At 34.3% G+C, this 13061-nt stretch overlaps 1 protein-coding gene across 1 annotated transcript; it reads right to left on the bottom strand.

Moving 5' to 3' along the window:
• Positions 1 to 6957: 6957 nt before the first annotated feature.
• Positions 6958 to 10938, bottom strand: LOC132104667 (galanin receptor type 1-like). The gene is made up of 3 exons (XM_059510231.1): positions 9985 to 10938; positions 8863 to 8928; positions 6958 to 8532 (listed from the first exon to the last, which is right to left on the bottom strand). Exons 1-3 carry the CDS (start codon positions 10642 to 10644, stop codon positions 8215 to 8217), a joined length of 1044 nt encoding a protein of 347 aa, XP_059366214.1. The 5' UTR covers positions 10645 to 10938; the 3' UTR covers positions 6958 to 8214.
• Positions 10939 to 13061: the final 2123 nt, after the last annotated feature.

Genomic DNA, 13061 nt, shown 5'->3' on the forward strand with positions numbered 1-13061 from the left:
GAAATGCTAAATTTACTTTCATCTGAAAAGAGGACCGTGGACCACTGAGCAACAGTCCAGTTTTTTTCCTCCTTACCCCAGGTGAAATGCTTCTGATGTTTTTTTCTGGTTCAGGTTCCTAAGCTGTAAGTCGTAACAAACAGAATTAAAGAGAATTTAGTTTTGTTGGGTTTAGTATAATGCCACCTTTATACTCAAATACATTTATAGAAGATGCATTACATATGTATTACCTTATTCAAATTGAAATGAGTGACCATTTTAGAGGGTTCACACACAGGCCACTGTTCGGGCTTATTCAGGGTTGTTTATGATCAAAGTTATACAATTCTTGTATAACTTTTGGGTGCAATCACTTTTACATTGAATGTAAAGTCTGTGTTTTAGCAAAAAAAAACTGGTACTGAGTAGGAATTACATGACATAGGCTAAATTGTTTACACCTCTGGTTCACCCCAAACAATGAGTATTTTCACAAAATCATGTATTCCATAAGTATGTAATCATGTCAATGCAATTTAGACAAGTCCAATGGATTCAAAGACCCAGAAAACATGGGGTCAGACACCAAGATTACTTGACTAAGTCAAATAATGAAGGAGTTAGGATATTTTAAGGGCTCCCTGCCCATCTTGGACACCATCTTGAAAATTACACCTTACTAGTGGTCAAACTTTGGTAAACTTTTAGTATGTTATTAAGGACACCTAATACTACAAAAAACAGCTGAGAAACCTTTTGTTAGAATTTTTTTAGGGTAAGTTTTTTTTTTTTTCATATATGCAGCCGTCTAGATGACTTTCAGGTAGTACAGAGACAGGCTGGTGACAGGTGATTTTCAGCTCGCACCGCACTATTGGTCAATTAACTGTTAGCAGCAGTAATTAGCATGTTAAGTAAATGTAAAATGAAGCTTACTGTTTATAATTCTTACAATTACATATAGCAATATAATTATGTATTATATATATTATATCTAATGCATAATTCTTACAATACTTATTCATATACACAATATATTCAGGTTTAAAACAACTTAAGCATACTCGTATATAAACATGTACACTGCCATTCAAAAGTAATGATGCTGAAAATTCAGCTTGGCATCACAGGAGTATATTACATTTTAAAATAGAAAACAGTTATTTTAAATTGTAATTATATATTACGAGATTACTTTGTATTTTTATTCAAATAAATGCAATTAACTATTTACAGCAATTCCTGAATAAATTTCTAATAAATTTATTAGCATGCCAAGCATTTTGTATGTGTCCTTTCTTTCATGTTGTCCTTGCATAGTCTCCACCGTGGTTTGCTGTGCTGCATGGGGATGCTCCACTCGGTCAGAAAAAGGTGTGCGAATGTATGGCTTCCCCGCTGACATGGAGAGGAGAAAATAATGGTTGGCTCAAGTCAGCAGAAGCAATTTAAATATAAATAAAAATTACAACAACAAATAATTGTTAGGTAATTATACTTAAATTTATTTGCATGAAAAATTATTTACTAGAAAATAGGAACAAGCAAAGCCTTGCAAAACCCAGGGAGGTGAGACATTGGAGGGAGTCATTAGTGTTACTTATAACTGTGCATTTAACCACCATGTGATATGTAACGTATGTGGGTAGACAAAAAAAAAATTGTGTGTGGAAACTAAACTCAAGTCACTCTGCAGGCACATTTTGAGGCAAACCAATTTGTCATGAAAAGTTCAAGACCAGAGGGACCAGATGCTATTCCCACAATCTTTGTACATCGTCCAGTGGTCAAAAAGAGGAGGGCCCCTGCTCCATGATGCACCCCTAGACCTGTAAACATGCATCAAATGGCTGCTGATTACAGCTATATTATTTCAGGTGATACATATATAATAAGTACAAACTCGTACTAGTTGAAGTAATATTTCTAATTTTGAAGTGATGTGATATTTTCAATATTTAAAATTAGCAATACCATGTATTCTGCCTTTATCAGTTTCAAAGGTTGAGGAAAAAAAGAATGAGGACACTCAGAGAAGGGAAAGTGACAGGGAAGAAATAGAGGACATGGCTAGAGAGGAGAGACAGAGACAGGTGACACTGCCCAGTCAGTCAGCATTCCAGTGAACCATCAGCCAGTTACCTGGGTGTATTAAAAAAATTAAAGAGACAAGAAAAAATATAAAAAAATGCAAAGGCAGCACTAAGAAAAATAAAGAATTAAAATGCAGTTCTCAAAAAGGTCCCCTCAGGTCTCCTGACCTGCATCCTCACTGATGCTCCATCACAGAACAGTCCAGTGGCACCACTAATCGACCACCTACCAGCACCCACAGAATGTTACAGTATGTTACTTTTATACACTAACAAGTTTAAGTATATAATACAGTAGTATTATATAATATAGACAGGTAATAGTCAATGAATCACAATGACTAAAAACACTCAACCCATGTTTTTGCAAACTCAATTCACTCTAAATTTATATCAATAGGGTGCATTTTTTTATTAAAGAATTTAATTATTTAATACGTGTAATAAGTAACAAACTTTATAACCTAATTTTTACCACTTCCACTCACCGCTGTCACATGTGATCAAACCGTTATATTGAACTAAAGTAATAGGCTATGTAACGCTAGCTATTTTTCCCTACCCTGCAAAAAAAAAAAAAATGTTTAGACTGCTTTTTTCTAATTTCAAACATGATGGAGGAAAATGAACTAAGATAACAGATTTTACAATTAAAGGCAGGGTAGGTAAAAAAATTTTATAAAAAACTTTTTTTCCAAATTTGTTTAAACTTTATTTATATATCAATACATAATTAAAATGTAAGTACTCTGAAAAAGAAAGTATAAAAATCGAGTGTCTGTAGACCTCTCACGACTGTTTTAAAGACAGCTCATTATTTCCATTCACTCCACCCCCTCCCTTCTGGGCTCCTTCCAAAGCCTCTACTATGGCTCGCTAAGTAATGTTCAGTGTTGGGGAAAGTTACTTTTAAAAGTAATGCCTTACAATATTGCGTTACTCCCTAAAAAAGTAACTAAATACGTTACTTAGTTACTTTTTATGGAACGTAATGTGTTACATTACTTTTGCGTTACTTTCACGTTACTTTTTAAATATGAGCCTGGCTTGATTGTTTTTAATATAAGAAGTTCTATTTATAGCAAATGTAAAAGCCCTTTCACACCAAAAAGTGTAATAAATATACCTCAGGCTGAAGGAAAAGTAAATTCACGTCTGTACAGTAGAACACAGGAGAAGAAGGTTCAACACTCTTCAGCAATAAAAAAAAACAATGAAGCACAATTGTTAGTTTATCTAAAGTCATTTTTTTAATTATTAGTATGGTTGAACTGGATCATTAAAGGTCAGCAGCAAATACACTGTTAATAAAATGGGAATATATACATTTGTGTTATTTAATATATTTAGTTATTGCAGGCTTGCGTCATATTCTGAGTTTGCATTTCACTGTTTTTATTAATTTTGATGAATAATAAATCTGTTTTGTTTTTTGTTTTTTTGTGAGTGGGATGAATTAATGCACATTCACATTTAGTTTAGAACTACAGTAACATGTTCACACAGCGCACACAACGCCTCCATACTTCCGATTTCTCCCAATATGGGAACAGGAGGCTTGTCAGTCAAAAAATGGGAATACAAAGTAACTGGCGTTACTTTTTTGAAAAAGTAACTAAGATATTTTCTTGTAAATTAAAAAGTAATGCGTTACTTTACTGGTTACTTGAAAAAAGTAATCTGATTACGTAACTCGCGTTATGCATTACCCCCAACACTGGTAATGTTATGTTAGCTATATTACGCAGCTACGTGTGCTAATGACACATGCTTCATGAAAAAATAAACAAAAAAATATGTATGATCAAAATACAAAAAGAAAGATTTACCTGTCCAGCAGAAATAAAGCCAACAAGGAGTCACTTTTCAGCCCCTTGAGTTCCCTCAGTTCTCGCCATCGCTGGAAAGCCACGCCGATATTAACTCGCGTTTTATTTCTTTGTTTATCCAAAGACTTTTTGTTCATTGCCTTTTCTTGTACTGTTACTGTCTTCCTTTTTTGCCTGGTTTGCCTTCACTAACTGCATAGGCTGGTACTGTGAATTTTGCTTGCTGTTTCTCTGCCATTGTTTTGGTATTCCTAGGATCCGTGCCTGTTGAATTCCTCAAATCAAACGTGCGCGCGCAAGTGGGCAGGTCATGTGTGGCAAAAGGGTGGTTGCCATGGTTGCGAGAGAGTGACAGTCGCCTAAGCCAATCCTATGTTTCCTCCCGAAATGGAAATAATGAGCTGTTTTTAATACAGATTAAATGGTCTAGAGTCACTCGATTTTTATACTCTTTTTATCAGAGTACTTACATTTTAATTATGCATTGATATATATAGAAAGTTTAAACAAATTTGGAAGAAAGTTGTTTATACATTTCTTACCTACCCTGCCTTTAATAGGGTGTTCGTTACTAACTTTATTCAGCTCCAATCCTAGCCTAATCTGTTAACTTAGTTATCTGATAACATCCATTAAATCTACTAATGTAATGAGCAATAATCTACTAGAAGGATTTAATTTACAATTTATTGTTATTAAGATGTACTGATAATATACAATCTTATTATTTAAACGTCTTACCTTTTAAAAGTGCGATGCAAACGGTTTGTTCTGCTGCATCTCTACGGAACGGCATCGGTTTGCTGCTACTTCCGGGAACTATTTAGAGGCTCCATGAAAGCTGTAAAAAAAGCGTTCCATTGGAGTCAATGGAGTTTTCGCACTCGCAACTCTCTCTCTCTATATGGCTCTGATCTGAACATAAGCAACAGACGGCTGAATAAAATGCAAATTCATTCTTCGATCAGAGGCATCAGAAATACAGCCGTTTCCATGGTTTCCCCAGTACACAAAGCAGCGCTGCGCCAGCTCGGCTGTTTCTCAGTTCCAAGAACGCAAATAACGGACTTGCTTCTCGTGGAGACCGGTGTTGGTGTCCTGACATTTTATCCTACCCGTCAGATTTTCCTTCCAGGATTTACTGCGCATGCGCACATCAATATCGCGTTCTTTTTCTCATGCTAAACGAGTGTAGCACCATGTCCCAACCACCAACTGGCAAATCCCCAAAGTGTCCATTTAATTATTTTCTTTGTATCTTTTTTGTTTTGTCTTGTGACGATTGTATGATTCATTCAAAATGCAGGAGATGGACCCAGTACAGTACCTCAGGGATAAGTGTTAAATCCTTTTATTATTAGAAAACCAGACATGTACAATATATATATTGGCCTAGATATATAGATAGATAGATAGATAGATAGATAGATAGATAGATAGATAGATAGATAGATATTTTTTTCAGCTAAATAAGATGTTAGAAATACTTTTATCTTAATAATATTTTAATAATAGATCTGTCCACTCCAGTGGGTGTTATGTGCCAAAGGGTATATTGTGCCTATTGGTCCTGTATATAGATTATGCCTTATTTTGCGTGTTTTATCTTAATTAAGATAACAAATTACACTTGAATAGTTTTAAACAGCAATATTAAATAGTCTTCAGAATTTATAATTTATTTTAATGCTTAAAGTCTATATTTGTTTATTAGTTCATATAAAAGTGTGTGTACTGTATAAGTGCATGGATATGTGTGCATGATTGCATTGGTATGATTTTTCACTTGTTAAAAAAAGCGAAAACCATCATATAAAATATATTACTTTGTGATTGATTAATTAATGAATGAAAGGGTTAAATATGTCGTTTTTTTTTATTTAAACATTTGTTTTGTTTAGTTTTTTTTACACTCATACATATTTGTATTTTAATCCGAACTAAAACATGCCATATTAGAAAAGAGATTGTTCTTCATTATTATTGGTAATAATAATAATAACAATACTATAATACTACTACTACTACTACTGATAATATATATAATAAATATTAATAATACATTTCAGATATTTTTCTGAAAGCAATGGTTAAACTTTGAAATGGTTAAAAAAATGGCTCAAAAGTTGTTAAAAGTGTTTAATAAGTAAACATATCTTCATATTTATGTATTAAAAGATACCTGGCAGATACTGATTAAGACAATTTGAATAAAAAAAATCTCATTTTCATTTATGTTGATGTTCTAAAAACGTAAAAACTAAAATAAAAATTTAATACAGACATTCAAAAACCACAAACACTAATAAAATAACAAAATTTAACAATTAAAAAATTACTGAAACTTTGGCTAAAATGAAAATGACAGCAGAAAATATACAAATAATTCAAAATATTAACAAAAGCTATAGTACCTCAATGATAGTAAAATAACATTGCTTTACAATAAGGTGCCAGTGTATTCGGGTAGGTAATGGGCCCTATTTTGAAAATCTCCAAAATGTTAGGGCCTGCCCTGTTTGAATTAAACAGTAGAACACATGCATACCAAACAGAATGTATTCCCAAAAATTTTGTCCGCCAAACCCCTTTGAGCATTAATCACTGAATTAATTATTTGCTAATCATCTCTCAAATCCCATGCAGTTTATTCACGTGCAGTTTAGGAAACCTTGGCATAATATAATGTTTAATGCACTTCATGATGCTGATAATAAAGAATGGAATATATTTTCTTATGAGTTAGATCAAAAGTAATCTAAAAGAATCAAAAACTAGTTCTAATACATGAACTAAAACATGTAATCCGATAGACTGCGTTACAAATTAAAATTTTTGTCATTTGTCATCAGTTACAGACTACAATTTGTAAGTAATATATATATATATATATATATATATATATATATATATATATATATATATATATATATATATGTATATGTATATATATATATATATATATATATATATATATATATATATATATATGTATATGTATATATATATATATATATATATATATATATATATGTATATGTATGTACACACACAAACACACAATCAAGAAAAAATAAATAAGAATGTATATGTATTGCAAAATAAAATAAAAAATATATAATACCTAACTAGACTATTATAACATTGCTGAGAATAACAGCTGATTACATTTCACTGACCCTTGGCCTTTTTTTTTTTTTGGATTTCACATATTAACAGGCCATACATCATTATGGCTTCACAGCAAATGCTTGATTGCAGTCCAAGGAAATGCATCATCATGAGTAAGCACACAGCAAATTCGTTTTTTTTTTCATTTAAAAAGTAAGGCAACCATCCAAACCTTCAATCATATAACAAATACATTGCCCAACATTCAGCCATGCTATTCGAAACAAGCTTCCTTCCTTCTCCCGAGGTTAAAAACTCATGTAACTTTAATAAAGTCAGTGTAAAGTCAATTTTAAATGTATGTTCTGAGTTTATCACACCACAGGAAAAGAAAATGTGTTATTAAACACACAGCCATATTTGAAAGCAAAAAAAAAAGTCAAGTTAATAAAATCTATCAAGAAACTATTGAAATCTTGAAAAAATAAGCCGTATTCTCTGCTCTTAAACGCTGGGGGCGTGTCCGCTGGCTGCACTGAAACCACGCCCACTCGCAGAAAAGCTGCCATCTCTCTCAACTGTCTTACTCTGCAGCTTATTTAAATGAGGTGATCGAGCGGTTTGTAAATTATTGCAACCAGGTATTTTGCATTTACGTGACGAAGGCATAGCTAGCTAGCAACCTCTAGGCTGTAGTAACGAATGGCAGGAGCTCATGATTAACCAGGCAAACCACTGCACTGTATTTATTAGGAGTGTTGGACTTAAAGCAGGGCTGTGCGGAATGATCAGTGTATAACACAAGAGCGATTTGAAAGCACGAGGAGCTGTCTGTTCTCTATAGCTCTGTACTTTAATGTCACACACTGGTCGATCTGCGCAGTGCTACTTCAAGTCGAACACGTGTCTTATAGTTGGGGAGGGGCCATGATCATTGACTCCATTTCGTTATCAAGTCATGATTTTAGCCCTGCCTAAAAAATCCTGGACACGAAAATTGTTAAAACCTGTTTAACCGTTTAACTCCACAATTTAGTACTACATAGTTCACAGTCTTTGTAACATGTTTCCACAATGCATTTCTAACATTTATAATGCATTTAGAAACAATTCTCAGAATTGACTTTACACTGACTTTAAGTAATTTCTAAGCATCTATAAGCCATCATAAATTATGACAAACGTAACAGCTGCAGGAATTACACAGTGGTGCAGTTGGTGGACGGTGCTGGCTCTATCTTGCTCTTCATCTCTCTGGTCTCATTCGTAGGGCACTCAAAAGACACCTGACAACGGAACACCTGCTTATAGGCCTGCCTGAAGTTCTCTGAGAGGAACGCATAGATAACAGGATTAACAGATGAGTTGCTGTAGGCCAGACAATGAGCCGCCACACGGAGCACAAAGGATGCCTGGTTCAGGGGGAAGGAGCCAAACTCGACCCACAGGTGCACCACGTGATGAGGCAGCCAGGACAGGCAAAAGACCACCACAACCACCAGAATTGTCTGAGCAGTCTGACAAGAAATGTGGAGAGAGACATTTTTGCTCTTTTTTCAACAACATAAAAATGATCAACAATTTACTTAAATGTGTGTGGTCAGTGTAAGTAATAATAAATATGACTAATACATCTAATAAATATCAAGTATAAATAAAAGTTAATAAAACATAATCAAAAAAGATTATATTATATTTAAAGGGATAGTTCACCTTCAGTTGATGGTCCGCATGTGAAGAAGAAAAAAAACCCACTATGCATGTCAATGGGGACCAGCAACTGAAGGTGAACTATGCCTTTAAATTATATTTTAATATTTGAAACAATCATGTTAAATGTTTCTTACCTTCTTTTTTGATGCCTCAGACTTTTTGGAGACATTTCTTAACTTTTTATGCAAATGATTCAGGACCTAAAGACACATCAACATACATGAGTTGAAAATGAGAATGTTCTTTTATATATGAGTCAATGATTTAACACTGACTTTTTCTCTATAAACTTATAAAAAAATCTATTCAGGTTAATTTAATACACATTTTCTATAATGTTTTGTTGTTAAATAAGAATAACATAAGTCTGGTGTAACCAACATGCAGGATGCAATTTTTTTTTCATTCTCCCACTAAAGCAGGCCAAATAGAACAAGTGTGAGAAGGGGCTAAAAGGCTGCAGGCATTAGAGGCTGCAGGGTCTGTAGCAATAAGGTTTAGTGCATTGGAAACAAAGCCAGAATTTATAAAGTGGTGATTGAATGCTTAAGCCATGGAATTTTTATTAGTGAGTTTGCAGGTGGTGAAAATAAAATTATATGTACATGCAAAAAGACGGCATTAGATGTGTTCGACTTAAACCCACTGAGCAGACCGATCGGTTAATGGGTGCTTTGATATACACCCGCAGCACCGCTTTAAGTCTAACGTACCTTTTGTTTGGGGTGTTCGGTGAGTTCCGTCACGATATATAGGCTACGTCATTCAAGCAGACAAATCAGGTTGTGAACGTATCACTATGCCTTTAGGTTCGCTGTCAAAAATACCAATGTGAACGCTAAGCGGACCAAATGTATAATTTTCCTATTTGGTCCGGACCAAATGAACCAAACGAACTACGAACTACAAAAAAAAGGAATAAAATACAATAAACCTTAACATATATGTTAACAATATGTTTCCTGATTTTTGTTGGAAGCTATAAAATGTTTCCATATATATATAGTTTGTGTGTGTGTGTGTGTGTGTGTGTGCGCGCGCGCGCGCGTGTGTGTGTGTGTGTGCACACAAAGATTGTATTGTTCTAAGAACTTGGAACACATTATTTAAATAAGATTCTTCCTTTTAAATAATTTATATAAGGACATCCTAATCAACATGTTATTATTGCCCCATATACCTTATAACAGATTCTAAAACAAATCCACATTAAATTCAAATATTCATAATCAAGTCACAATTAAAGAGTCACTGACCTTGGCATAACAGAAAGATATCAGAATCAACGGTAGCACGTATCCAAAGACGAAGGTGCACACCACATAGATTTTCCTCCTGTTGTGATCTGGCCAAACTTCCCAGCAAAACGTGCTGTTGTCCTCACTTTCCACGATACCCTGGTAGTAGGCAACTGGTGTAGCCATGGCGAAAGAGAGCACCCATATGACCAACACCCCGATCAGTGCATGCCTCCCAACTCGAATGTAAGAGGACTTTCTGCAGTGCACTATGGCGATATACCTGTCTACCGACATGGCTGATAAAGTGAAAATGCTCACCAACATGGACACGGTGAAAAAGTAGTGGATAAACTTGCAAATAAAGGCACCCAGGTTCCACGTGGGCAGCATATAAACTGTTGACTGAAAGGGGATGCAGAAGAGCAGATAGGACAGATCTGCAACACTGAGATTGAGGATGAATATGTTGGTGGTGCTTCGTTGTTTTCCAGGTTTGCGTTGAGCCAGAACAGTAATAACCAGAGAGTTTCCCAGGACGCCTAGAATAAAAATAATTCCAAAGATCAAAAGCGTGACGAAGTTGTCGGTGCCTATGCCAAATAAAGGTTTTTCAGCAGCACCCAAGTCTTTGTTGCTTTCAAGTCTGTCTAAATAACTGCTGTTTTGGATGTTCATCTTCAACGTGAGCTTGTTTTGACGCTTCGTCGTGAAAACGCAATCTTGAAGATCTTCTGCAGCTAGTTTTCTTGGATAATTGGTTCTTCAGAAAAGAAGGTTTGGTTGGAAAATCGTTTGCATTTCCATAACAATCTAAAATACAATAATTCTCATAAATTACGTTCCTGATAATTCCTTTGCCTTCTCACACTGATGGCGCTTAGAGATTCATGTTTTCATCTGCAGAGACTCTTCTTGTGAGCTCGCGCTTGGTGGAGAAGAACTGTTTTGATGCCGCAGTAAAATATTGCCTGTGTGGACGACGCCACTGATACACCAATTTCCCAGTCTTACTCACCCATCCTCATAAATAGAGATACTACCTCCACCAAGCCTCCCCCGCCCCCGTCCTTTTCCCCACTTTTCCGCTATCCATTGACCCCTTTCAACTCCTGTATATTTTCATGTAATCCTTACAGTTCAGGTGAACTTAAAACTTATATTTCATTGGGATAAAATAAAACATATATATACATATATTTCGTTTTATAAATGGGTAGTAGGCCTACATATTATCGCTTCTTAAAATAGCGTTTCATTACTCACAAAACTTAAGTTTGTCAGAGTGCGGTAAATATAGACGTCAGCGATCGAAAGTCGTGTTGGCCCTAGGAGACAACCAACCACAGCAACAGTGTGCCGCACGAGCGCTTTCCATTGGAACAGTAATATTATGAAATATTATTATAATTAGCAAAAACTTAATTAAAAACATTTAAAAATCATAATGTCTACAAACTTTTGACAAGTACTGTATACATGTCAAAAATATAACCACAACATACATCACTCTTCTCAACTATAATGTTAAAGGAAACATCATGAAGTCTTAAGAATAATATATATATATATATATATATATATATATATATATATATATATATATATATATATTACTTATATATTATTTGCCAAGTTCAAAGTCTGCAATAAAACTATGGAATTCATTCATTTAAAAGCTCAGTGCTGCATTTTTTATAATATGAATAATAATAATAATAATAATAATAATAATAATAATAATAATAATAATAATTATTATTATTATTATTATTATTATTTATGTTGTCCTATATCATCACTATAAAAGTCATGGCCTAGTGGTTAGAAAGTTTGACTCCTAACTCTAAGATTGTGGGTTTGAGTCTCAGGTTGGCAATACCACGACTGAGGTGACCTTGAGCAAGGCATCGAACCCCCAACTGCTCCCCGGGCACCGCAGCATAAATGGCTGCTCACTGCTCCGCATGTGTGTTCACTGCTGTGTGTGTGCACTTTGGATAGGTTAAATGCAAAGCACGAATTCTGAGTATGGGTCACCATCCTTGGCTGTATGTCACTTCACTTTAACATATTAAGTGTTTTATTAAAATAACTTTATGATTTAATTTACATTTTAAGTTTATTGATGCCCCTGCAGCTTTCTGTTGAGAACCACTGATATTATGAGATAATACATTAAACCAAAATAATACATAATAATACATTAAACCAAACATTTAATGTATTAACCCCCCCCCCCCCCCCCCCAACATGTTGTTGTTTTAGAGTATCATTATGGATCTTCCCCTCCTCCCAAATTCACATGAAATGAAAACTATTTTATTTTCAGACTCTTTAGCACCTCATGACCCATAACTCAGGTTCGACTTTAAAACAGTAATTATTTAATAAGTGCAATCTATGTTCTCAAGGATCTCAGCGCATTTACTTGCACTTCTTCTGGGAGTTCCCCTTTATCTCCCCCTTTTTTACACCCAGCTCTCACAGAACTTATCATACAGTATGTGTTGGGCACTGATATATATTTGACTCCACACCACTTCTTTTTGAATGATTTTGGGATGTTCATCATCATCCATTTAAAAAAAAAATGTTTACTGTTAGCTGCTCTCTCTTAATAAATAAATAAAATGAAATTAAATATAAAATTAAATTAAATAAAATTTAAATCCTGATCAAGTGCTGGAATCCTTCTCATGCAATGGACAGACAAATATGGACTGTGTCTTTTTTGGACATTCCATTGATGAAACTCTCAGCCTCTCATATACACGAATCTCATATTAAGACTGAATATGTGAATATGATGCTTTTTATTTTGTGATATTTGTTTGTTTGTGTATATATTCATTTATTTTACATTTTTTATAGATTCTGTGGGTGTGTTCTAGGATTGTGTAGTTTCTTTTTGTTCTGTATTGTTGTTTTTCACTTAATAAAACCATTGTTTATTATTTAAAGCTGATTACACATGCAAATTGCCCCCTCTCTCATACTGAATGGTTTTCTTTAACCCGTACTGCGCAACTACCAATATCTAAAGAGGAAATATGATTGCACTGTCCTCAGGGAATACGAAATGTTTAGTCATG

The sequence above is a fragment of the Carassius carassius genome, chromosome 25 (assembly GCF_963082965.1).
Source record: "Carassius carassius chromosome 25, fCarCar2.1, whole genome shotgun sequence".
Classification (NCBI taxonomy): Eukaryota; Metazoa; Chordata; class Actinopteri; order Cypriniformes; family Cyprinidae; genus Carassius; species Carassius carassius.